Source organism: Anomaloglossus baeobatrachus, chromosome 6 (assembly GCF_048569485.1).
Source record: "Anomaloglossus baeobatrachus isolate aAnoBae1 chromosome 6, aAnoBae1.hap1, whole genome shotgun sequence".
NCBI classification, from domain to species: Eukaryota; Metazoa; Chordata; class Amphibia; order Anura; family Aromobatidae; genus Anomaloglossus; species Anomaloglossus baeobatrachus.
Window position 1 is genome coordinate 355,917,185 of NC_134358.1, and position 27,527 is coordinate 355,944,711.

At 42.3% G+C, this 27,527-nt stretch overlaps 1 protein-coding gene across 3 annotated transcripts in view; it reads right to left on the minus strand.

The window, feature by feature from the left end:
- TRIP13 (thyroid hormone receptor interactor 13) overlaps positions 1 to 27,527 on the minus strand; it is a 336,424-nt gene that overhangs the window by 199,034 nt on the left and 109,863 nt on the right. For all 3 annotated transcript variants that reach the window (XM_075315015.1, XM_075315016.1, XM_075315014.1), the window contains exons 5-8: positions 26,952 to 27,007; positions 26,652 to 26,742; positions 13,685 to 13,757; positions 5,985 to 6,048 (exon numbers count right to left, since the gene is read on the minus strand). In XM_075315015.1, the coding sequence (XP_075171130.1) occupies positions 5,985 to 6,048; positions 13,685 to 13,757; positions 26,652 to 26,742; positions 26,952 to 27,007 (284 nt within the window). The remainder of the gene's footprint in view (positions 1 to 5,984; positions 6,049 to 13,684; positions 13,758 to 26,651; positions 26,743 to 26,951; positions 27,008 to 27,527) is intronic.

Consider the following 27,527-nt stretch of genomic DNA (forward strand, 5'->3'; position numbering starts at 1 on the left):
TCCCTCGTTGCTCTCAGCCCTCCCTCCTCCTGCACTCAGCAAGTCCCATATTCATCTGCAGCGCACCTCACTGTCTCTCTGTGATGGGCACCGCTCTCATGCCTGGCAAAACGTTCCAGCCGTGTTTTAGCCTGTCTTCTGATCTCCTCAGCGTCTGCACCATTATCTTTTCTCTGCTCCATGCTGCCCACGGCACCATCTTGATTCTGCTCCTCCACTTCTCCCACCTGCTTTTTCGGCCCCCTCCTTGTCATATCTGTGCCAGTAAGCAATGCAATCAGGTCAGAGGGGTCAGAGAGTCGTCAAGCTGCAGCCTGTGACTTGTGAGAGTGTTTTTTGGGTTTCTTCCCTAGGGATTTTCTAGATGCTTGTCAGGAGCTACAGGATCTGCTTCCACTCACATACTGAGCTAGGCCACGCCCCCCTAGGAATCACAGTTTGTCTGTTGATGCTGGTTTGTGATGACCACTACTGTACAGAATATAATAAATCTTCATTTTTTTTGTTCAACAATTAATGTGAATTCTTCTTCATGGAAAAATAAGACATCAACTGAAAATAAGACCTAGCGCATCTTTGAGAGCAAAAATTAATATAAGACACTGTCTTATTTTTGGGGAAACAGAGTAGCTAGGGTGGTAACATGGATGGCCGCCTAGAGGTGGAGCCACTCCAGTCCACTAGTTGAACAGGTGGGAGGGGCAGACTGTGGAGAGTAGTCAGTTGAAGTCAGACATAAGTTGACAGCAGAGGTGAAGGTGGAGGGTGTGACTGAGGAGCATCCTGACACGGGTTGACTGTGACCTGGTACCCAGGAGAAGTGGTTGCCGGTGGAGTACTCTTGGAACTATGCACCGACGGGGTACAGGACCCTAGTATAGGAAAGCGCTTCAAGCCGACCTGTTAACACATGCATAGCAAAGGGACCATCAAGGACCTTGCTGACCCTAAAGAATCCGAAGACTCAGTAGCAAAGAGAGAGCCGGAGAAAGGACCAGAAACTCCATCCCCACAGGGTTCACGCTACAGTCAGGTGGACAGAGGTGGACAAACCACAAACCGGGGACCCCCAGTGTTCCATACCATGGGGACCCACTTACCAGAGACATGTGCAGGGGAAGAAGGTACCAGAGAACCGGACTGGCACTGGGACGAAGGGGACCTGGAGGCGAAACCAGCCGGCCTCTGGCAACCAGTTAACACCCGAAAAGTGAGTAAACCAGTTGCACTTAATACTTGTCTGGACTCCTTGGTCCGACGCCCACTGCACCATACACCTGCTGGGGCAATACCCTACTGGCAGAGAGACTACCATAGTAGCTGCAATACCATCAGCCCCAGTAGAGACACTGGAGGGCCGGCTCCCTACCTTTAGCGGCAACACCGCAAGTGGCGTCACAAATAACTTTATTCACAAATCCCCTGTAAATATCCCCATTACAAAAAGGGCCCAGGGCACGAAAACAGGTAACGGCCACCATCGTGACATTCCCAATAGAGACACTGCCCAGAACAGAATACCCCATATCAATGGGTGCTACAGAAACATACGGATTGAGAGCGGGTTGTCAAAGTAGAGCAGTTTCCCAAACTCCAGTCCCAAGGCCCTCCAGTAGATCATGTTTTCTGACTTCCTTAGCAATGCCCAGGTGATAATTCCATCACCTGTGCAATCGTAATGAAATCCTGAAAACATGATCTGTGAGTGTAACAATGAAATAGAGAATAATCCACTTAATGAATTTAGCACATTTTTCAGTAGCCATGCACCAAATAAAAATATATTTCAGTCAGAGACCGGAGTGCATTTTTACTGTAACTTACGGCACGTCTGTAAATTATAAATGAATTTGTTTTGCTAGTCCAATTTTCCACTAAGCTCAATCCACTTTCAAAACGTTTTTGAAGCTGCTGTAAAAAAATGGCAAAAGTCACAAAATCTCTGGCAGCAATGTGTGGCGGACCAATTAGCAAAATAATAGCCATTAAAATTAATCTTTATTGATAATTGCTCACAGCAAGTTGGGCTGCAGTGTGTACATCGCCCAGGCTAAAAACTAGTGCTCTACCAGGATACAGCTAAGCCCCCACTAAAGTGGAAGCAAATCACACACACACCTCCATGGAATGGAGGGGGGGACGAATGCTAGATGATAAAACTGCACACTAGTGGCTTGCATAGAGCGCTGTTCACACATGCAGATAACACAGTCATAAACCCGCAGCCTATTAGGTGACCCCCATACTATTAGATCAGGCGGGCTGTCAAGCCATACCCCACCTGTGTATCATGCACGGACAGACACTCTACATGGAATGGAGGGGGGCGAATGCTAGATGATATTATCCTCTTTTTGTTGCTTTTTTTTTTGCGTGTGTGATTTGCTTCTCCTGCACCTGTAATGCTTCCACTTTAGTGGGGGTTTAGCTGTATCCTGGTAGAGCACTAGTTTTTGGCCTGGGCGATGTACACACTTCAGCCCAACTTGCTGTAATACTTAATATTTGGAGGATATTATCCTCATTTTTATATTTATTGATAATTGAGTAAAAACAAATATTTCAACCATACAAACACACAATGTGCGTGTAATGTGTGAGTGCACACTTGGTAGAAAGGTATTAGAAGATAGTATAGAGGGGCCTGAGGTGAGTGTGATAGATAGGTTATGCAAAAATTGGACACTAGGGGATATACAGTATCTTTCCTTTCTATTGGTCCTACCTCACAATGGGGCTTTAAAAACACCCTAGGTGTGTGGTGCCCCCAATCCACGATGGCTCACCAGGATGGAATAAATTAGGTCATTTTGATAATCAAAAGTGCCTATCAGGCGGGTAACTGGGGTGGATTCATCTCTAGGTCTAGGTATTAGTAAATCATCACGATTGCTGTGATGTGCATATTTAAAGGCAGGTTCAATGGCATTAGGGGGATACCCCCTATCTTGAAATCTCTTTTTAAGAGCCTGTGCTTAGTGATGAAAATCTGATAGGGACAAACCGTTCCTCATGAGACGCAGAAATTGTCCCTTTAGGATATCCCTTTTAAGGGTCGGGGGATGATAACTCTGCCATCTCAGGAGGCTGTTCGTCACCGTAGGTTTACGGTAAATGGTGGTAGATAATGTACCTGGAAGGATCTCTTATAATCTGGAGGTCAAGGAAGGCAAGTTTTTCGGCCACCACCTCATATGTGAATTTCAGGCCTAGGTTATTGTTATTAAGATGGCCTAAAAAGTCTTTAAACAATGACAGACTCCAGGCCCATAGGATGAGAATGTCATCTATATATCTCCCCCAGAATGAAATATAAGGGGTCCAGAAGACATCCTCGTCCCGAAACACCATCCTGGCCTTCCACGAGCCCAGGAACACATTTTCATATGAAGGGGCACATGGGCTCCCCATCGCAGTGCCCCTGAGCTGGTGGTAGACCTTGCCATTAAAAAGGAAATAGTTATGATTCAATATGAATTCAATTAGTTTCAGAGAGGTAGAATGAGACCGCTTCCAACCCCTTGTCATGGGGTATGCTACTGTACAGCTGTTCAATGTCAATTGAATTCCATCCTAAAAACACATTGGGGGATTTTGTTGGCTTACCCTGATATTAAAGATTTTATATCTCCTCATCCTAGTGTGACATATAGAACTGGAAAATCTATAAAAGACTGTCACACACAGTCACTTTGCTCCACCCAAGAATAAAGGCACCTGGTTGGATAGAAAACCGATGGGAACGTTCCGCTGTGGATCTTGTAGCTTTTTCCCGCTAATCAATCAATCTAAGGATTTTATTAGTGTACACACTGGTAGGAGGTTTCAAATTAAAGACATCGCTACTTGTAAGACAGACGGAATTGTGTATCTTTGTAACTGTCCATTGAATTATGTAGGAAAAACAAAGACAGTTCAGAGTGCGTATCAGCGAGCATTTGGTACCTTTTAACAATTCCTGAAGCGAGAGATAAGATTATAAATATATATATATTATAAATAAATAAATATATATTATTAGGGTCCCTAAGTATGAACCACCTACAGAGTAGATTTAGGTTTAATTCCCATTCTCTCCCCTCCTGGTTTATTTTTAGAATAAATGAGGTTAAGTAATTATTCCCCTGACCCCCCCTAATCTAGAGCCATGTAACCTATGATATTATACTGGAGTTTTATATGCTTCACATGTTTATCTATGTATGCTCTTTTATAATAAAGGGGAGGGACGAATGGTGGAGGATTTATCATTTAGGTGGAGATTTATATTAAGCGTGCACCCTGTATAATGGTTGGCTGTGCTGCTCTCGTCCGACTTTAAATATGCCGGTGTTTCATTAGTTAGCTTTTTGAGGGCGCACCCGCATTTTTCTCTAGGAGCATGGTACCGATGAATGCAGACATATTACTGCACGGACGCTGGAACACAATGCGTTCCAGCCTCCTACTTCCTGACTCGAGGAATGCAGACACATTACTGCACGGACGCTGGAGCGCATAATGCGTTCCAGCCTCCTACTGCCTAACTCACAGGATCACATGATCCCCCCCTAGTTGCTAGGGGCAGATCCAGGGGAAGTGAGATACTGGCATCCCTCACGTGACATGACCTGGTCACTATGGGTGTTTCCAGCGGAAGTACGCCCTCGGCATCCCTTTAAATCATTTTGAAACAAAGCGCGGGCGGCAGCACCACTAGGAGTGCGGTATTCATCTCCCGGATCCAGAGGAACGGGCCCTATAAGACATTGAGACCGGGCATATAGTATCCTATAGGCAAAATATTTTTTTAAATCGGCACTTGTTTTTTGATATACGAGGAGTTAAGAGGCTCATGGATTTTCCTCTTTCCTCCTTACAGGTGGCATCTTGGGACAACTGTGATGCGATTCTGCTCCCAGTTGCTTAGTTCTGATCCCCTGATGAACCCAATAACTAGTGGGAGGAAACGCGTAGGGTTAAGGAAATATGTATCTACACAACACCACCAGGCACAATGTTTAATTGCTTGTCATGAAGACTGAGAGAATTTTGGCACCTAACTGCGGATATGCACTGTAGCCTAGGAGGACTACCAACAAACAGTAGGGTATCCTATTGACATCTGTGGTGATACTTTACTGCATGTTATAATTTACCAATCCTGATATCTATTACTGCGGGTTATCCATATACTTTGCGGAGTATTTATCGATATCAGAGATCCTCATTGATGTGACATAGCTATTAATAGGACTATTTTTTCAGTTTATCAAAAAAAAAAAAAAAAAAAAAAAAGGTGGTGTTGCTGGCACGGACCCAGAGGTAGCTGATAAAGTCCTATTCTGGGCAACACTACTATAAATCGGTAGATTTAATTGCATCTGTACTGTGAGTCTCCCAAAATAATACAGTATATCTCGTGTTGTGATTTTATTGCACCTTGCACTTTTGGAGATTGGTGGTGGATTTATTGCAAGGTAGATAGGAGCAGAGAGGGTGAGCCATTGTGGAATGGGGGCACCACATACCTAGGGTGTTTAAAGCCCCATTGTGAGGTAGGACCAAGAGAAGGGAAAGATACTGTAAATCCCCTAGTGTCCAGTTTTTGCATAACCTATCACACTCCCCTCAGGCCCCTCTATACCATCTTCTAATACCTTTCTACCAAGTGTGCACTCACACAGTACACGCACATTGTGTGTTTGTATGGTTGAAATATTTGGTTTTAATCAATTATCAATAAAGATTAAGTTTAATGGGTATTATTTTACTAATTGGTCTAACTCTTTGAAGTACCCTGGATATACTTTTGGTCGATTAGCAACGTGTGGAGCAAAGATTTTGCAACAACTTTATGCCAGTGTAATGGCGCAAACTACATCTTTTTATCAAGAATCATAAGTGCTAGAACATTTCAAGTCAAAACACATAGAAAACATTCGGGTTAGTCAAACCACAGAGGTTACTGCATCTGAGGTTCTCCCTTATTTAAATAGGCTTACCTCTGAAAACCATTTGGAGAAGAGACTGTGACTATTGATCTCGATTAGTTGACCATATCTATACCTAGAAAACAAGATTTACCAATGTAAATTTTTCATTTACTTTCCTTACATGAAAAAACAAACGCACTACTTGAATACTCTTCCTGTAAGATTGCCATTCTACATCACTCCGCGAGTTCCACATTCATATGCTTCAGACACAGTAATATTCTATACTTTTGTTCTCCCCTACCCTTCTACTAAAGAGCCATAATGTTTTTTTCTTTTTTTAGTGATATAGTCGTATGAGGGCTTCTTTTTGTGGGATGAGTTGTACAGTACTTTGGTAAAACACCCTTTCTGATTTCTGTTATCACGTGATGTACTGGAAAGCAGGAAAAAAAAATCCAAGTAGAGCAAAATTCTGAAAAAAAGCACAATTCTGCAATAGATTTGTTTTGGAGTTTCTGTTTTTTCTTTTAGCTACAGCTTCCATTATAGAGAAAACATGCACAGGCAATCTGATCCTCCAGGTCAGTATAGTTACGGTGATATTAGACATGCAAAGGTTTTTTTTTTAATTTTATTGAAATGGTGAAATAACTTTGCTGTTTTCAGGCATCAATAACATTTTCATCTTTCAGTCAGTCAATGGAGCCATGTGATGGCTTGTTTTTTTTACTCATAACATTTTGGGGGAAGATACAAAATTTTAGTCACCTCCGATAGCATTTTTTTTTTTTTTTTTTGGTGTGTTGCGGTGCCTGAACGATTAACTGCACAATAAATAAAGAACTATTGTTGTGCCATCTATTTGTTCATTCTACCTCCCAAAAATCAGAATAGGCCTCAGTTCACATTCATCCTGTACTTTCCACTGAGCGCTTACCGTACATCTGGTTTTCAGTGTAAACCCCAAAACCTGTAATTCAGACAAGACCCTTGATGGAATCGTTCACTATAAATGAGTCAGATGGAATTACTTTGGACTCCATTTGGTCTCTGGTTCGGCAATGTCCCATAATTTTTGGCGTTTTTATAGCACAAATGTGAACAACCACAGCTCTGTGCACGCCTAAAAAGATGGCTACCACCAGAACAGATGCCACACAGAGTCCAGAATCCATCTGCCTCATGATAGTGAGTGGTTCCATCAGGCTAACCATCAATCGCATTTTTGTGTGATTTACATGGAATTCCCAACATAAGTGCTCAGCATAGCACAGCAGAATATGCTCCCAGGCTTACACTGGAAGACATTACGAAAGCTTATGGACCACAAAATGTTACCAATAAAACCCCCTAACTTACCCTGCACAAAACCAGCCCCCATTCAGGTTCATCATCTGTCACTGGAAATATAGGGGGTTCCCAAATTACATGAAGGATTTTCCTGACAGCAGTTTTGCAGTATTTGAGGGGTGTAGTTTTGAAAAATTGTATCACTTTTGGGGAGCTTTCAAACTATAGGCCCCTCAATCTCCTTTTAATTCTGAATAGGTCCCTAAAAAAATAGGGTTTGAAAATTTCTAATAACGAGAAATTGCTGCTAAAGAATTAAGTCTTCTAACATCCGACCAAATAAAATGACGTTTGAAAAACGATGCGCATGTGAAGTAGACATATAGGTAATGTTACTTAATGATTATGTCGTACAGCATGACTAACTGGTTTAAGAATAAAAGTTTGACAACTGCAACATTTTCTAAATTTTTGCCAAAATACTGATATTTTTTACAAATAAAGGCAAAAAACATCATCCAATAACAATGTACAATGTGCCATAAAAAAATAATTTCAGAATCACTGGGAAACATTGAAGTGTTCCAGAGTTACAATGACAGAGTATGACTGGTCAGATTTAAAAAAAAATTTGGTTTGGTCATCAAGGTCAAAATTGACTGTCACTAAGGAGTTAATAGATAAGTGAAAGGGTGTGTATCCTGTTTTGAGGGACAACTAATAAGCATAAGAAAGACAATACATAATGGATGCACAAGGTAGAAAATAAAACTAGTTTATTTCATTTTTTTCATGGAGGCATCCATTATATATTGTCTTCCTTATGCTTGTTAATCACTAAGGAGTTAACACTGATTTCTTTTTCTTTCCAGATCTTTTATGACATCCACATTCCATAAAGCGACTTATTGCCAAGTCCAGCCCCTTTTGATGTCTACTTGTTCTTTCTCATATATATTTTCTTTAATAAAAGTTTGACTTTAATTCTTCTTTTATTGTACTATGATCTTTAGGAATTTAATTGGTCCAGTAATCCCCAAAAGACCACTGAACAGAGGACTAAACACCGTATGAAAGGGGCCTAAGGGGGAAGCATGATTAAATTAGAGTAAATAAACAAAAAAAGCTATTTCACACAAAAGAAAGGGGAAAAGAGCATATTAAGAAGAAAAAAAAAAAAAAAGGGGGGGGGAAGAAGAAGGGAAAAAACGGGTTTAACACATGGAGGAGAAGAGGAAAAAAGTTGATCAACCAGGTCGACATTTGCGATTATGATGAGAAAACTTTGCACCTATACCTTATTCCCTTTAGCTTTTCACATCCCTAAAGCCTGCTTTACACGGGACGACCGATTTCACATTCGATCGTACCCGCCCCCGTCGTTTTTGCGTCACGGGCAAATCGCTGCCCGTGGCGCACAAACTCGTTTAACCCCCGTCACACGCACTTACCTTCCGGACGACCTCGCTGTGGGCGACGAATGTCCACTTCCTGAAGTGGGAGAGACGTTCGGCGTCACACGGCAGCCGGCCAATAGAAGCGGAGGGTGCCGTGGGACGCAGGTACGCTGTGTTCATCGTTCCTGGGGTTTCACACGGAGCAACGTGTGATGCCACGGAAACGATGAACAACCTGCACCCATGAAAATAAACGAGATTATGAAAGTTAACGACGAGTACACGACTCACGATTTGTGAGCGATACTGTGTCGCTCAGAGGTGTCACACGAGACGAGGTCGTGCACTATGCCGGATGTGCATCACGAAAACCGTGACCCCGACGACATATCGCACAATCTATTGTTTTGTGTAAAGCCCGCATAAGTCGAACTTGATAGAAATGTGTCTTTTTAACTGTACTATTTAACTATTGATTTCGCCTAATAAAGATTTAATTAAAGATTAGTTACAACTTAAGCTGGGTTCACACTAAGCGACAGCGACAACGACGTCGCTGTTACGTCACCATTTTCGGTGACGTAACAGCGACCTTGTAAATCGCTGTTATGATCGCTGCTTAGCTGTCAAACACAGCAGAAGCAGCGATCATAACGTCGCTGTGCTACATGTGCAGAGAGCAGGGAGCCGCGCTTAGCGCCGGCTCCTTGCTCTCCTAGGTACAGTACACATCGGGTTAATTAACCCGATGTGTGCTGCAGCTACATGTCACAGTGCAGAGAGCAGGGAGCCGCGCGCACTGCTTAGCGCTGGCTCCTTGCTCTCCTTGCTACAGTATACATCGGGTTAATTACCCGATGCATACTGCAGCCACATGTCACAGTGCAGGAGCCGGCACTGGCAGCAAGAGCGGAGGCTGGTAACGAAGGTAAATATCGGGTAACCAGGGAAAGGTCTTCCCTTGGTTACCCGATGTTTACGCTGGTTACAGCTTACCGCAGCTGCCAGTGCCGGCTCCTGATCGCTTCATTTCGTCGCTCTCTCGCTGTCACACACAGCGATGTGTGTGTCACAGCGGGAGAGTGACGACCAAAAAATGAAGCTGGACATTCAGCAACGACCGGCGACCTCACAGCAGGGGCCAGGTCGTTGCTGGATGTCACACACAGCGACAGCGACGGGACGTCGCTGCAACGTCACAGAAAATGGTGACGTAGCAGCGACGTCGTTGTCGCTGTGTGTGACACCAGCTTTAATGAGGAAAAACAAAACAGGTACTTCTGCAGCTACTCACAAAAGATTGCCACACGATGGGCCTCACCTTCATCTGTGTAATCCCTATCTAACCTCTCACACTCACCTTTCCCTTTGTTTGACCACAACCTACTTACATGCTCATACCTCTCTTCTCCTAGTACACAATCTCCACCTCACAAACGTACACACCTTTGCAGAAATTTGAAACATCTCACTCCGAGTCCCTTGTCCCTCTTGCAGACATAGCTTCCTTACACGATGCAGATGCTGCTGCCACTCTATATCACACGACAAAAACTCCAGCCCTAGATTTGGCCACCCCCTCACGCATATCAAAACACATAAATCCAACATACAACTCAGGCATGCCAGGCTGACTAAAGAACAGAGTCGTGCTTTAAGAGTTGCTCAGCAGAGATCACATTCAAACGAACACTTAATTGCATACAAACAGACCCTCATCAGTTTCAAGTCTGCATACACAGCTACCAAACCAACCTACTTCTTAGCTCTCATATTCTCCCTATTTCACAATCCTAAACAGCTATTCAACACTTTCAATTCTCTCCTCCATCCCCCGACACCTCCTACTTCTCCTCTCATCTGAAGTCTTTGCCTCTTTCTTCAAGCAGATTGACATCAGAATAAGCTTTGGCCCAAAATCCCTACAGCCCCCCTTCACAACTACTTAGCCCTCCAGCTTCTCCTCCATGACAGATCAGCTTTCTCCTCTACTCTTAAGATCACATCTCACCACGTGTGCACTTAACCCGCTCCAGTCTCACCTCATTCCAAGCCTCTACGCAGTCTTCACCCCACCCTAACTCATCTCTTCAACTTATCACTAACAACTGTTCTAGTCCAGTCATGCTTTAAACCTCCCTAGCTCAAACCCACCCTCAAAAACTACTCCTTTGACCCATCCTCTGTGTACAGCCATCACCCCATATAACTTCTCCCCAGTGCCTTTAAACCAGTGGATCAACATGTCCATCTTGAACTGTCCTCCCTCCTCTCTACCTGCTCCCTCTTTGACTGGCTACAATCTGGCTTCTGACTGGACTATTAAACTGAAGATGCCCTAACTTAAGTCACCAATGACCCAACCGCTAAAACCAAGGGACACTACTCCGTTCTCTTCCACCTGGACCTGTCCTTTGCCTTTGACACAGTGGACCATTCCTTTATACTACAATTCTCTCATCTCACACAGATCTACCTCTCTGGACCCGACATCCCCTCTTTACTAATCAGAATCCCACACTGTTATTTCATCCTCTCTGCTTAATTTCTAAAATTTAACAGACAAAATAGAACTCATCTTTCCTCCTCCTCATTCAACCCCCCTACCCCAACAGACAAATCCATCAAAGTTGATGGCTGCTCACTCATCTCCAGTCCTGCATGCTCTTTGCCTGGGGGTAATACTTAACTCTGCTCTCTCCTTCAATCCACATGTCCAAGCTTTCTTCACCTCCTGGCAGCTAAAACTCAAAAATATTTCCAGGATTGATACATTCCTTAACCAAGAAGCAGCAAAAACAATAGTGCATGCCCTCCTTATCTTACGCCCAGACTACTGCAACCCAATGCTCTATGCGCTCCCTTTAAACACTCTCACACCCCTACAATATATTCTAAACTGTGCTGTCAAACTAATGCACCTCTCTCCCCACTATTCCCTGACCTCTTCTCTGGCTTCCCATTGTCCAACGACTCAAGTTTAAAACCTTAATCATGACATACAAAGCCATCCACAACCTGTCTTCTCCATACATCTGTGACCTAGTCCACCGATATTTACCTGCATATAACCTCTGATCCTCACAAGATATCCTCCTCTACTCCCCTCTTTTCTCCACCTCCCACAATTGCATACAACATTTATCCTGTGCCTCCCCCATACTCTGGAACTCTCTGCCTCAGCATATCAGACTCTCGCCTACCTTGGAAAGCTTTAAAAAGGAACCCGAGGACCCAACTCTTATGCCAAGCCTACAACCTGCCGTAAGCCTCTGTCCAGTATAGCACCACACGACCATCTCAACCCTCACCTACTGTATACTCACCAATCTCCTGTAGACTGTGATCCCTCGCGGGCAGGGTCCTTTCTTCTCTAATTTGTGTAATTAACAGCACCTGTAACCTAACTGGTGTTGGCAATAACTAAATCACACTTGCAGCCAGTTGACATGGCTTAAAGTGGACTCAACCTCTGTCCTGTGTCCTTGTGTGTACCACATTGAGCATGGAGAAAAGAAAGAAGACCAAGAACTGTCTGAGGACTTGAGAATCCAAATTGTGAGGAAGCATGAGCAATCTCAAGGCTACAAGTCCATCTCCAAAGACCTGAAAGTTCCTGTGTCTACAGTGCGTAGTGTCATCAAGTAGTTTAAAGCCCATGACATTGTGGCTAACCTCCCTAGATGTGGAAAGAAAAGAAAAATTGATGAGAGATTTCAATGCAAGATTGTGAGGATGGTGGATAAAGAATCTCGATTAACATCCGAACAAGTTCAAGCTGCCCTGCAGTCCGAGGGCACAACAGTGTCAACCCGTACTATCCATCGGCGTCTGAATGAAAAGGGACTGTATGGTAGGATACCCAGGAAGATCCCACTTCTTACCCCGAGACATAAAAAAGTCAGGCTGGAGTTTGCCAAAACTTACCTGAGAAAGCGTAAAACGTTTTGGAAGAATGTTCTTTGGTCAGATGAGACAAAAGTAGAGCTTTTTGGGAAAAGCCATCAACAGAATTTACAGGGAAAAAAAAAAGGAGGCATTCAAAGAAAAGAACACGGTCCCTACAGTCAAACATGGCGGAGGTTCCCTGATGTTTTGGGGTTGCTTTGCTGCCTCTGGCACTGGACTGCTTGACCGTGTGCATGGCGTTATGAAGTCTAAAGACTACCAACAAATTTTGCAGCATAATGTAGGGCCCAGTATGAGAAAGCTGGGTCTTCCTCACAGGTCATGGGTCTTCAAGCAGGACAATGACCCAAAACACACTTCAATAAGCACTAGAAAATGGTTTGAGAGAAAGCACTGGAGACTACTAAAGTGGCCAGCAATGAGTCCAGACCTGAATCCCATAGAACACCTGTGGAGAGATCTAAAAATGGCAGTTTGGAGAAGGCACCCTTCAAATCTCAGGGACTTGGAGCTGTTTGCCAAAGAAAAATGGTCCAAAATTCCAGCAGAGCATTGTAAGAAACTCATTGATGGTTACCGGAAGCGGTTGTTCGCAGTTATTTTGGCTAACGGTTGAGCAAACCAAGTATTAGGCTAAGGGTGCCAATACTTTTGTCTAGCCCATTTTTGGAGTTGAGTGTGAAATGATCAATGATTTCATTTTTGTTTCATTCTCTTTTGTGTTTTTTCATTGCAAGCAAAATAAATGAAGATAATAAAAAAGAATTTGTGATTGCAATCATTTTCAAGAAGAAACTGAGTAATATCTGACAGAATTGCAGGGGTGCCAATACTTTTGGCCAGCACTTTATACCCCTTTTCATATGTAAAGCGCCATGGAATTAATGGCGCTATAATAAATATTAATAAATAACAACAACAGCGTTGGTGGAAAAATAAAAGAAATAGCACTGGACTGTCTTTCTCAAGGTGCAGCAATCCCTAGTCTAGCATTAAAGTGAATTGCTTTAATTTATTTTAATGGTATATGGAGTTCAGAAAACAAAACGAACAACGAATTGAGCAATATCTGCTCATTTGGCATGGATTCCAACCAGTGTTCATGAGGTCCTAGTAGTAGTAGTACAGAAGTAGTTTGAGACACCCTATTGTATAGTAGAACAGAAATACCTGCGCGACAATCTGATGGACAGCTTCTGAGCCAATGCTTTGCAAAGCGATGTTTTCCCAGTACCGGGTGGGCCTAAAGGACAGCAAGTAAAAACAGGGCATGTGATAAAATAAGTACATTTCTGTTCTGCCATTTCATGTTAAGGCTTCCTCTGAATCAAGATTAAAGCCCTGATTCTTTTTTTTTGAGGCTTAAGAACTTTGCATCATGTTTTAAACATATATATATATATATACATATAATATATGTGTGTGTGCGTGTGTGTGTGTGTGTGTGTGTGTGTGTGTATATACATACATACATACATACATACATACATACATATACATACATACACATATATATATATATATATATATATATATATATATACACATGCATACACATATACATACATACATACACACACACAAACACCTCTCTGGCAAAAATGAAGAGGCCTCCACTGCAAAACTGTCAGTTTTTCTGATTTTTCTCTTTATAGGAATATTTTTGAGTACTATGTAAATTGTTCTTTTATTCTATAAACTACTGACGTCGTCTCTGAATTTCCAAGCAATACATTTTGTATTTATTTTCTGAAAATGAGAAATGGTCAAAATATAAAAAAACACAAAAAAAAAAATGCATTGCTTTCACACCTCAAATGATACAAAGAAAACAAGTTCATAATCATTTAGAAACAACAATACTAATAATGTTTTACCTCAGGACAGTTCAGAAATCAATATTTTGTGGAATAACCATGATTTTAAATCACAGCTTTCATGTGTCTTGGCATGCTTTCACCAGACTGTCACACTGCTTTTGGGTGTTCTTATGCCACTTCTGGTGCAAAACTTTAACCCCTTCACCCCTGGGCGATTTTACTTTTTTTTTGCTCTCCTAAGAGCAGTAACTTTTTTATTTTTCCGTCAATCTTTCCATATAAGGGCTTGTTTTTTGCGGGACAAGCTGCACTTTTAAATGAAATCATGAGTTTTACCATATGGTGTACTGGAAAACAGCAAAAAAAATTTCAAGTGCGGAAAAAATGCAAAAAAGTGTGATTGCACAATATTTTTTGGGATATTTTATAAACAGTGTTCATTATATGGTAAACTGATGTGTCGCTGTGATGACACAGGTCGGTGCGAGTTTGGAGACAACAAACATGAATAGGTTTACTTTTATCTAAAGGGTTAAAAAAAAATTCCCAAGTTTGTACCAAAATAAGTGGTGCACTTTTAGCGCCATTTTCTGAAACTCGTAGCGTTCTCATTTTTCGTGATCTATGGCTCAGTGACAGCTTATTTTTTGCGTTTCGAGCTGACGTTTTTAAAATGGTACCATTTTCGCGCATATGCTATGTTTAATCGCCTGTTATTGCATTTTTTGAAAAATTAGCGGCAACCAAAAAAATGTATTTTTGGCGTTTGGAATTTTTTTCCTGATACGCAGTTTACCGATTACATTAATTGATTTTCTAGTTTGATTGGGCGTTTCTGAACGCGGCGATACCAAATGTGTGTATATTTTTTGAACCCTTTAATTTTCAAAAAACTGAATGAAGGGCGATTTGAACTTTTAGGTTTTCTTTTTTTGTTTTTTTTTTTAAATTTACTAGGTCTCCTAGGGAACTATAACAATCAGCAGTCTGATCGCTCTTCCATTTCTCCAGATCACAGCTACACAGCTGTGTGTATCCAAAAAGGCCCTGAACATCGGTAATATTGTTTCACTGAGTATGTACATAAATAAGAACAGTAATAATGAAAATAAAACCTGGTTAAATATGAATGGATGTTATGCTTGTGGTTCCCAGAAGTGCAATCTTTGTAAATTTTTGAAAAAAAATGAATATTTTTGTGATAATCTTTAACAATATCACATAAAATCGTTTATAAATCAAATAAGAACTGGAACAAATAATAAAGCTGATTGCAATACTTGCAAAAAGTTTTACATAGGCTGCACTTCAAGAACTCTTAAAAAACGCATTTCAAAGCATGTAGGGGCTGTTGTGAATAGGGAGACTAGAAACAATAAGGTTATGTGCGCACGTTGCGTTATTACCTGTGTTTCAGCTGCGTTTTGAACTGCAGCGTTTTCATGCCAAAATGCATGCGTTTTGATTTTCAAGCAAAGTCTATGGGAAAAGTGGATTTCTTGTGCGCACTTTACAGTTCAAAACGCTCCGTTTAATTTACATATTTTTGGGCAAAAACTCAGCGTTCAAAGAAGCAGCATGTCAATTGTTTTTGCCATTTGGGCTGCATTTTGCTAATGCGGACATCACACGGGGCGAGAAATCGCATAAGCGATCGCACCCGCCCCCGTCGTTTGTGAGTCACGGGCAATTAGTTGCCCATGGCGCACAAAGTCGTTAACCCCGTCACACGTACTTACATGATGGACGACCTTGCTGTGGGCGGCGATCATCAACTTCCTGAAGGGGGACGGACGTTCGGCATCACAGCGACGTCACACAGCAGCCGGCCAATAGAAGCGGAGGGGCGGAAATGAGCGGGACGTAAACATCCCGCCCACCTCCTTCCTTCCGCATTGTCGGCGGGACGCAGGTAAGCTGTGTTCGTCCCTCCCGGGGTGTCACACGGAGCGATATGTGCTGCCACAGGAGCGACGAACAACCGGAGGACAGAAGGAGGAACGAGATTATGAAAATGAATGACGTGTCAATGAGCAAGGTGAGTATTTTTGCTCGTTCACAGTCATTCGCAGGTGTCATACGGTACAATATTTCTGACTATGCCGGATGTGCGTCACTTACGACGTGACCCCGACGACATATCGCCAGATATATCGTACCGTGTGACGCCCGCATAACATTGAATTCAATGAGAAGTTGCCAAAAGCAAGCAACATCAAAATTCCAGCGTTTTACATGCTTTTTAGCTGCAGAAAGCATGCGTTTATGAAATCAAAATAATGGAATGATATGTCCCTTTACACACACAGTCCGACAATTAAATTAATAAAAAAATATTCATTTGTTATTTTAGCCATAAATAGTATAAAACCGCTATATTTATATTAAATATAACTATTTTTGTTATAATTTAAATAATTATATATTTGTTTTCATTTTTTTAACCTTTTTTCATAGTGTTTGAATGTTAAAAAACTTTATTTAGTAGGGTCTTTGTAATCAAAACGCATCTGACTTTAAGCAATGGAAAAGCATGTAAAAAGCGCTAAAAACGCAGCTAAAACGTGGTAAATACGCACGCTTATTTATAGCGTTTTGATGGTCAAAAGCAACTTTGGCAAAAGCAATTTCTGCCAGAGGATGCGTTTAGAACTGCAACTACCTCGACGCAAAGTGCGCACATAGCCTAAAACTATCTGGTTTATCTAAACATTTTATTGAAATTCATGGGGGCGATTTAATCAGCCCTATCAGTCACAGGCATTTAAAAAGTTTTTAGACCGATCCGAGGTGGTGACTGGAGGAAGAAACTCCTCCTAAGGCTGGAATCACATTTATGCGTGTAAAATCGGTTCGAGTAGCAGGAAAAAAAAGTCGACCAATTTTAGTTCACGTTAGATCAGTATGCTATGCAACTGCTATGCTATTTTGTGAATTTTATCATGATCGCAGTGAGTGTTTAATGCGTGTGTGATGCGTATGGTATGCATGTTTCCCCACAAACATTAAAATAAATTAAATCATTTAGACATGTGTAACGCTCATGTAACTGATCTCGCACCCACGTGGCTCAAGGGTACAGTAGCCATTTTTGATCTCACAGCTAAACTGCATGCTGCTGAACATTGTTCCATTATCCTTTATTGTTAAAAAATGTATCAGTCTTCACATTTGACATTAAATACATCAGAGAACGCATGTGAACGTTGTAGAGAGTGTGTGTTCCTTTATTTTCCACGCTTCCATAGAGAATCATTGCAGAGACTCGTGCGAGAAACTCTCCAAATCGCAGCATGCTGCGATTTTTTTCTCAGTCCGATTTGGAGTGAGAAAAAAAACAAAAAAAAAAAACAAAACGCAGATGGGAGCTGCCACATTGATTAACATGTGTCCGAGTGCAATGCGAGAATTACTCGCATTGCACTACTGCGAGAAAATACCAAGTGAGAAGCCGGCCTTAGAGAGGCGCAATGGATTATGCTTCTTAAATCTCGTGCACCAGACGGTCTCAATTATTGAAATGACTTGCAGTTCATTTTTAAAATAAACCTTTTTTTTTTTTTAACATAGGCTATGACCTGCTCACAGCTGGAGGTTTGCTATAGTTGCATTTATTGAACATAGCCTAAAACTACTCCCAGCTGGAAGATTGATACAGTTGCATGTATTGCATATAGCCTAAAACTACTCACAGCTGGAGGTTTGCTATAGTTGCATGAATTGCATATAGCCTAAAACTACTCACAGCTGGAGGTTTGCTATAGTTGCATGAATTGCATATAGCCTAAAACTGCTCACAGCTGGAAGTTTGATACAGTTGCATGTATTGAACATGACCTATCACTGCCCACAGTTGGAGGTTTTCCAGTGTTGCATGTATTGCATATAGCCAATGACTAAATGCAGCTGAAGGTTTGTTCTGTTAATATAAGCCAGTTTCCTATTGGTTTTGGTTTTTTTTTTTTTTTGCAATATACTTGTCATTTCTACTTACATAGTCATGAATATCTAAACTGCCACATTTAAGCTGAAATACATAACTTTAGTACATTTATTTTGCACTTTTAGACATATTTTAAGATTCTATTATGTGTTGTTTATAAAAGTGAGTCCATAATCATAGTGGTTACATAATAATTTTGATATTTCTAATGATAATTAATTGTATTCATGCCTACGTTTTGTATCTCATCACGTTCAAGTTTTGGTAGCATGGCAAAGACGAGGGAGAGACAGCTAGGTTACAACGTATCTAGCAATACAATGGGAGGTTCGCATAATTTAATTGTCTGGGTTTCTCACCTTCAATGGCCAAGGCAATTACATGAGTCAACAAGAACTATAACACTAGACTCCTAAAGGTGGAGTCACACATAGAGACAATGACATCGCTGCCAAGTCACCATTTTCTGTGACGTAGCAGCGACGTCCCGTCGCTGTGTGTGACATCCAGCAACGACCTGGCCCCTGCTGTGAGGTCGCCGGTCATTGCTGAATGTCCTGCTTCATTTTTTGGACATTGCTATCCCGCTGAGAAGCACACATCGCTGTGTGTGACAGCAAGAGAGCGACGAACTGAAGCGAGCAGGGAGCCGGCATCTGGCAGCCTGCGGTAAGCTGTAACCACGGTACACATCGGGTAACCAAGAAGCCCTTTCCTTTGTTACCCGATATTTACCTTAGTTACTAGCGTCCGCCGCTCTCCCGCTGCCAGTGCCGGCTCCCCTTCCCTGCACACGTAGCTGGAGTACACATCGGGTAATTAACCGGATGTGTACTCTGGCTAGGAGTGCAGGGAACAGGGAGCCGGCACTGGCAGCGTGAGAGCGGCGGACGCTAGTAACTAAGGTAAATATCGGGTAACCAAGAGAAGTGCTTTCCTTGGATACCCGATATTTACCTTAGTTACGCTTCCTCGCGTCGCTGCTGGCTGGGGGCTGGTCACTGGTGAGATCTGCCTGTTTAACAGCTGACCAGCGACCATGTAATGACGCAGCAGCGATCCTGATAAGGTCAGATCGCTGTTCGTGATCGCTGCTGCGTCGCTATGTGTGACAGCACCTTAAGAGTCTTGTTGAAACAATGTGAGGCTTATCCCCCATTTATGAACAAGATATCATCATGTCTGGCTGAATTTTAAGAAAATTAACCCATGCTAGGCACTGACAGAGTCCATGTCATCACATGATGGACTAAATATATAAATATTAGAATATAAATAAGTATGTAAATATGATTAAATGTGAAAGTGTACATTAATATATTTTTTTTACATATTTATAATTTATTACAATGTGAACACATGTAACCGAGTGTAGCAGGAAAGAGGGCCATTACTCTAGGATGAACAGGATGTGCACAAGGATGGGGCACAGTACTATAGCATGGGCACAAGGATGGGGCACAGTACTATAGCATGGGCACAAGGATGAGAGTACTATAGTATGTGCACAAGGATGGAGCACAGTACTATAGCATGGGCACAAGGATGGAGCACAGTACTATAGCATGGGCACAAGGATGAGGCACATTACAGGTTGGGGGCATTACTATACGATGAGGACAAGGATGGGCATATTACTACATTATATATGCCCATATTGTGCTGAGCAGAATACGGACAGCCAATGGCTGGGCAGAGGGCGGGGCTGGACACTGAGGTCGGGCGGTGCCAGCTCTGACTGAGGTTTGGAAACCAAAGATAGCAACAATCAGTTTGGTTGAGCTGAATGTAAACAAAGAGGCTGCAGAGATAAAGGGATAATTCAAGAGGAACAAAAGTTAGGGGTGCTTCACACACCGCAAGATCGCTGCTGAGTCACGGTTTTTGTGACGCAGAAGTGACGTCATTAGCGATCTCGCTGTGTGTGACACTGAGCAGCGATCTGTCCCCTGCTGTGAGATCGCTGCTCGTTACACACAGCCCTGGTTCGTTTTTTTTTTTTATTGTTGCTCTCCTGCTGTGACGCACAGATCGCTATGTGTGACAGCGAGAGAGCGACGAAATGAAGCAAGCAGGGAGCAGGAGCCGGCATCTTGCAGCTGCGGAAAGCTGTAACCAGGGTAAACATCGGGTAACCAAGGTGGTTACCCGATATTTACCTTCGTTACAAGCCTCCGCCGCTCTCACGCTGCCTGTGCTGCCGGCTCCTGCTCTCTGCACATGTAGCTGCAGTACACATCGGGTTAATTAACCCGATGTGTACTGTAGCTAGGAGAGCAGGGAACCAGCGCTAAGCAGTGTGCGCGGCTCCCTGCTCTCTGCACATGTAGCGACGTTATGATCGCTGCTGCGTCGTTGTGTTTGACAGCTAAGCAGCGATCATAACAGCGACATACAAGGTCGCTGTTACGTCACAGAAAATGGTGACGTAACAGCGACGTCGTTGTCGCTGTCGCTATGTGTGAACCCAGCCTAAGAAAACAAAAAAAAATAAATGTAGGGGTGTTTTATATGACAATACAGCACAGATTAACTTAAAACATTTTTTAGAGTGTATGTCGGACAACTCCTTTAGATATGAGTATATACACTGAATACAAAAATATAAATATATAAACATGTTCAAAGTGTATATCCAAGTGTAATGTGAACATATTGTGACAGATATAAAATTCAAAAAAATTTGTGAGAACACTATAAATAACTACGTATATGTATATTCTATTTTGTTTTCTTGTTTATTTTGTTTTATTTACACATATTATTGAATTTATATATTTAAACTTACATCTTGGAATGATTTATGTAGTCATGCATCAATTAAAATTATTGATTAATATTTATATTTATTTGTTGTATGGATAATTCTCTGTTCTATTGTACGGTACACTTTAATTTTGTGATATATTTGTTATATTTATGTTATCAGGATCATGATTTGTGGATCTGAATGTGGTTCCTGCAGTATAGTCTATAATTACTATATCTACTAATTCCTATACTCATCCATTATATAGATAACCATCTAGCAGTAGAAGCTAAGTTTTACTTCGGAGTCTGTGCGCATGCTCTGAAGTACGACCACAGGTTGTCCTGCTGGCGGCAATTGGGGCCAATGCACAGGCGCCGTCTCTATGACAGCGACCGACACTTTCTCCCCGCTGTCTGCTGTGCAGGACTTCCGTATTTGTGGTATGTTTGAATGATGCATGCGCCACTATAATGACACCGCTTTGCCCAGTGGATCAGCGGATTCATGCTCAGCTGTTCATTGGCCTTAAGAGTCTTAAATACCATTCCCCTACCCCTTCAACACGCGCTCCCTGAGGAAGTTCTATGAAACATACGTTGGAGTGATGGGGGTGGACAGAACTTGAATCATCATCCTTGTAAGTAATTTAATTTAATTTGAAATATTTGGCATTTGATCACGTTATAATGATTTTGAGAGGTGCTCTTTATTAGAGCTTGATCGAACGCCCAAAAAACCCGGTACCGGCGGATCACTGCCAGATTTTAAAAAGAGTCCGATCCACTCCGGAATCCGGTGCCCATATAAGTCAATGGGGACCGGAATCCGGAGGTTAAAAACGTTTGTGGAGGGGATAGGAAGGTAGGAGCGAGCGCGGGATACTCACCGAGGCGCTGTCATGGCGGCACACTCCTTCCAGGTCACGCTATTCCCTTCCGGAGCCGACAATTCAATATTCATTGTTTTCCCCGCCCACCGGCGCGTGTAATTGGTTGCAGCTATACGCGCCCCCACCCTGAGTGTCAGCTGACTGCAACCAATCACAGGCGCCAGGATGGCCGGTCAAAACAGTGCAAGTGTCTGCCGGTCAGCATGGTGGTAAAAAAAGCAATCGGCAGCACAGATATAGCTCGCGCTGCAGCCCCAGCTGTCGGGCTGTATCTGTGTTGTGTATCTAGTCACACGTGCGAGGCTTTGCCATGTGCTGCCATGGATGACTCGCGCAAGTCCCTCACATGTGTGACTCCGGTGAAACCGCATGCGTTTTTTTTTTTTCTTTTTTCATTTAAATAAATAAATTAAAAAAAAAAATAAATTAAAAGGACGTGCGCTTCCCCCTAATTTTTTATCCCCAGCCAAGATAACGCCGGCCGGGGGCTGGTATTCCAACCCACAGCCGCCCGGTATTGCCGCATCTATTAGATGTGACAATCCCGGTGCGATACAGGCTCTTACCGGTAGCGTGATGCGGTGCCAATCGGGGTAATAGCAGGGTTTAGTAACAGCGCACGGCTTCTACTAAACCCTGTTTGTAATGGCACAGTCAATCAGATACCTGCATCACACAAACCTGTAAGTGAATGTAAATAAACAAGACTCACAGAAAAATCTTTTATTTGAAATTAAATACAAAACACCCCTTCCTTCACCACTTTATTAACCCCCAACACCCTACAGCTACGACGTAATCCACACGAGGTCCCACGCCTCTTCAGCTCTGCTACATCTGAATATAACAGAGAGGCACAACCGATCGCTCTCTGTGAGCTCCAGAGAATGAATGAGCTACACAATGAGCAGAGACGTCACTCAGGTCATTTGCGGTCACAGCTGGAGGTTCCCACGGTCCTTTATCTGTGATCGCAGGTAACCTGACCTCAGGTGGAGGTCACTGAGTTCCCAGACCTGCATCTCCTAGTAGAAAAAAACGCATTTTTTGGTCCAGAGATGCAAATTTGTTACTGAAATCTTTACACCATATTCCTGCATCCAATCTACACCTCCTGGCAAAAAAAAAACGCGGTGTTTTGACACTTTTTTGCAGCGGTTATTTTTCTGCGATTTTTGCCGCGTTTTTTTTGCTAGGAAGTGCACATTTGGTGCTGGAGTCATCTGCACCAGCTTTCAGCACCAAATTTCCAGTTGCTGGCAGAAATTTTATTTTGTTTTTTTTTTTTTTGAGCCAATGGATGCAAATTTGGTGCTGAAATGTTTACACCGTATTTCTGCATCCAATCTACAACTCCTGGCAAAGAACACTGTGTTGACGCATTTTTTGCCGCATTTTTTTCCGCAATTTTTTGCCAGGAGGTGCACATTTGGTGCTGAAATCGTCTGCACCAGATTTCAGCACCAAATTTCCACCTGCTGGCAGGAATTTTTTATCTTTTTACAGCCTGCTGTTCTCTGAACATGAGCATGCATGTACTTAGAAACACATGCATGCTATCAGAAGAGTGCTGCTGTGTCGGTGATGTCAGACTCGTGCGGGTCTGCCAAGCATGAAATCACCCAGCACAGCCTGCCGTTCTCGGAGAATGAGCGTGCATGTACCTAGAAACACATGCACGCTCCTGTCAGAAGTGTGCGGCTGTGCTGCGATGTCGGACTCGTGGGAGTCCCTCACAAGTGTGATGTGGTCACATCAGTTTTTTTCCCCATCAGGCAGAATCCGGAAAAAAACGGATAAAACTGATCCAACGTCTCTTGTAATGATTTTTGTCTGACAAAAAAAAAACGCATCGTGCCGGATCCAGCGCCGTATGGCTTTTTTTTTTTTTTTTTTTTTTTTTTTATAATGAAAGCCTATGGGCACCAGATTCGTCGTCAGTCATATGCCGGAAACCAGCGCCGGTTTCAGTTTTTTGTTTTGTTTTTGTTGACGTTGTGTAAATAGTCTCTCTCTCTCTGTCGATGTGTCGGTCGGTCCGTCGGTCTCTCATTCCCTCCTTTACACTCACCGATCACAGGCGCGGCGCTGCACAGCTGTCACACTGCTCTGGCGGCTTCTCTTTTGAAAATGCCGGCCGCTCATTATTCCATCTCGTATTCCCTGCTTCCCCCGCCCACCGGCGCCTATAATTGGTTGCAGTCAGACACGCCCTCACGCTGAGTGACAGCTGTCTCACTGCAACCAATCACAGCTGCCAGTGGGCGGGTCTATATCGTGCAGTAAAATAAATTTTAAAAAACCGACGTGCAGTCCCCTCTAATTTTGATATAGCCAAGGTAAAGCCACACGGCTGATGGCTGGTATTCTCAGGATGGGGAGCTCCACGTTATGGGGAGCCCCTCAGCCTAAAAATATCAGCCAGCAGCCACCCGGAATTGCCGCATCAATTAGATGCGACAGTCCCGAGACTCTACCAGGCTCATCCCGAATTGCCCTGGTGCGGTGGCAAATGAGGTAATAAGGAGTTAATGGCAGCCCATAGCTGCCACTAAAGACCCCCAAATACATCTCCAGGTCCGACGTAATCCACACAAGGTCCCGCGACGCTTTCAGCTCTGCTACATGAAGCTGACAGGAGCAGCAGTATGACAACGCTGCTCCTGTGAGCTCCACGCAGCAACTGAAGTATGTCGCGCTGTCAGCGGGGACGATACTCAGGTAATGCCAGTGTGTGTGCGGTGATAGGGGTGGTAGTGCCTGGGTTTGTGCGGGGATGATGGGGGTGGTAGTGCCTGGGTGTGTGCGGTGATGATGGGTGTGGTAGTGTCGGGGTGTGTGCGGTGATGATGGGTGCGGTAGAGCAGGGGTAATAGCAGGGGTTAATAGCGGTGCACGGCTGCTACTCAACCCTAGGTTTGTGAAGGCACAGGCGTCTATCACATACCTGCATCACACAAACCTGTAAGTGAATGTAAATAAACACTGACACACAAAAAATCCTTTATTTGGAATAAAATACAAAACACCCCCTCCTTCACCACTTTATTAACCCCAACACAGTCCTCCAGGTCCGGCGTAATCCACAGGAGGTCCCACTGCGACATATCCAGCTCTGCTACATGTCACAGCTAGCAGCCATAGAGATAACTGCCAGCTTTGAGTGCAGCCTATTACTGAGCCGCGATAAGCGATGACCGCAGCAGAGACAGTCACAGGCTGGGGGGGGCACGTCAGCCTGCAACCAATCACAGATGAGAGGACTGCCGGCGGGTGGGGAAAGCACGGAAAGCTGTGTGATTGCGTGCACACAGTACAGGAAGTGAATGCGCAAAGCAGTGTGCCGGCATGACACAGTCTCGATAAGTATGAAACTCTCAATTATTTCTGTTTTTTTTTTTTTTTAATTTTTATTAATTGCTGAATCCGGATCATGCACCCGGAATCCCGCGCCGAGGCCGGCACAGATATAGCACTGAAACCGCGTGGATCCGGACTTTTACAGTCTGGATCCGCTCAGCCCTACTCTTTATACATTCTATATGGTCAGGAGAACTCTCTGTGTATATTCAATTTTCCCTTTGTGGGTACTAATCTTAATCACTAGTAGTATATATGGTGTGACCGCTTGGCACCTGTTATACTGAGCTCTCCTTTCTTTCTTTGTAATGAATATAGCTGTATGATTGTCTTCCTGTGATAATGCATATTGCACTCTGATAAACTGATAAAAATTGCAGCCTTAATGTGACAGTGCTCTTACACTGTAATTACTTTTTGGATAATAATTCACTTTGAACTTTAATTATTTGTGTTTCTTATGTGAGAGTTCCTAACTTAGAGCTCCCTCTGTTGGATGATAGGCGTTACTGTGCTTAGGTTACACCATATTTATAAATAGGAATACAATGCACCTTGATAATTTGCGTATCAATTTATGAATATTAATATAATGCACTGTGCACTTTGATAATTGTATTCTAATTAGTGTTATCTAAACCAGTTATTTGTTTATATAAATTTGAAACTATTTAAGCCATCACTGTAATCAGTTTAAATGAATAACTTTCTGTCCTCCCCCTGTATCTGGTGGTACCTATTACATTGTTGAATAAAAAAAAAACAAAAAAAACTTTTTAATTTGTTAATAAAATGTTATTTTATGCCTTATACGGTTTTTGTTGTTTATACTATAAAGAGAAATATAAAAAAAAAACTGACACGTTTGCAGTGGTCTCTTAATTTTTGCTAGAGCTGTATATTTCCCGCCCTCATCCCAGTTTTCCTTCCTCAAATATTTTAGTCAAATTCATAAAATGTCACTTTTGCTGAAAAGTCAGATTTTTTTGGTGCATCTCATTCTAGTCCCTTACTGGAGTAAGGTTTCCAATGGAGTTTTTAAATCTGGTTCATATTAAATCAAAAGTGTGACTTTTTATTGGAAAGGAGTTGTGATTTATTGCTATAAAAAAAATTACCAAAAAATTGGTTAAAGACAGAGAGCATTTTTTATTTACATGAAACACGAGCCATTTTGAAAAATTTGGCGCAAAAGTAAAAAAAAAAAAAAACACTAAAGGAAAAGGGAGTTTAATAAATCGCAAATAAGGAATTGGGAGCTAAAAAAATATGTATATAATTTTCTTTTTTTTTTTTGAGAGAGAGAGACCATTTTCACATTATTTGAGAACTGTACCAAAAAGCAGAAAACTCACAATACACTGAAAACTCACCATGCAAAAGGACGACTCTGTTCCATGCAATCAAATTGCTATCCACATTTTTATCAGAGAACAGCAGTGTTGTGGAAACATAGTCTAAAAGCTTAAAACAATAAAATAAATAAATTAAAAAATAGTGAAAGAAACTGTTGCAGATAATTTTAGAGCAACCAATACAAACTGCCCCAAATGACATTATTTCTTTTCCATTTCCAAAGTGATTTTTTTCTCTTATGCGGATTATCAGAAGTGAATTGCTAAGCCCTTTTTTTTTTTTAATTTCTTGATATACAGTTTATGAAACATACTCACGTTTGACTTTATTCCACTGTCGTATATTAGACTCTCCCAAAGCCTATGAAAATCAGCTGAAAAAAGACAAAACAACTAATGAAAACAGAAATGAAATGTGTTGGCCATCTTCTGGTCACATTTCTTCACTGCACTAAATAGTTATTAAACACATCTCTGCAATCAAAGATTACTCAGGTCTACAAGGATAAAATGGTTTGAAAAGAGGTGATTTTTATATACTTTTGATCACTGAACTCAGTAAAAATATCGAAAAAATTCTATCACGTATAGTTTATTTCCCACTAACACTGACTCCATAGGCTTTTTCTTGCACCATGCTTTGACCCCTTTGCGTGACCCATGGTGGATGATTTTGGTGTCATTAGATTGCTTAGAAATAAAATGGACGCTGTGCTGCAATTGGCTACTGTGGGCAGAGAAACTTTCTTAACCTAAAGAAAGAAAGAGTGTGGTAGTGTCCATCACAGTTTTCTTCGCAGCTCGAATTAAATGATTTAGCGGGACTTGGACCTTCCTAAACATCCTGCAGAACTTTTAACTCTGGACAAGTGATGGTGAACCTATGGCACTCGA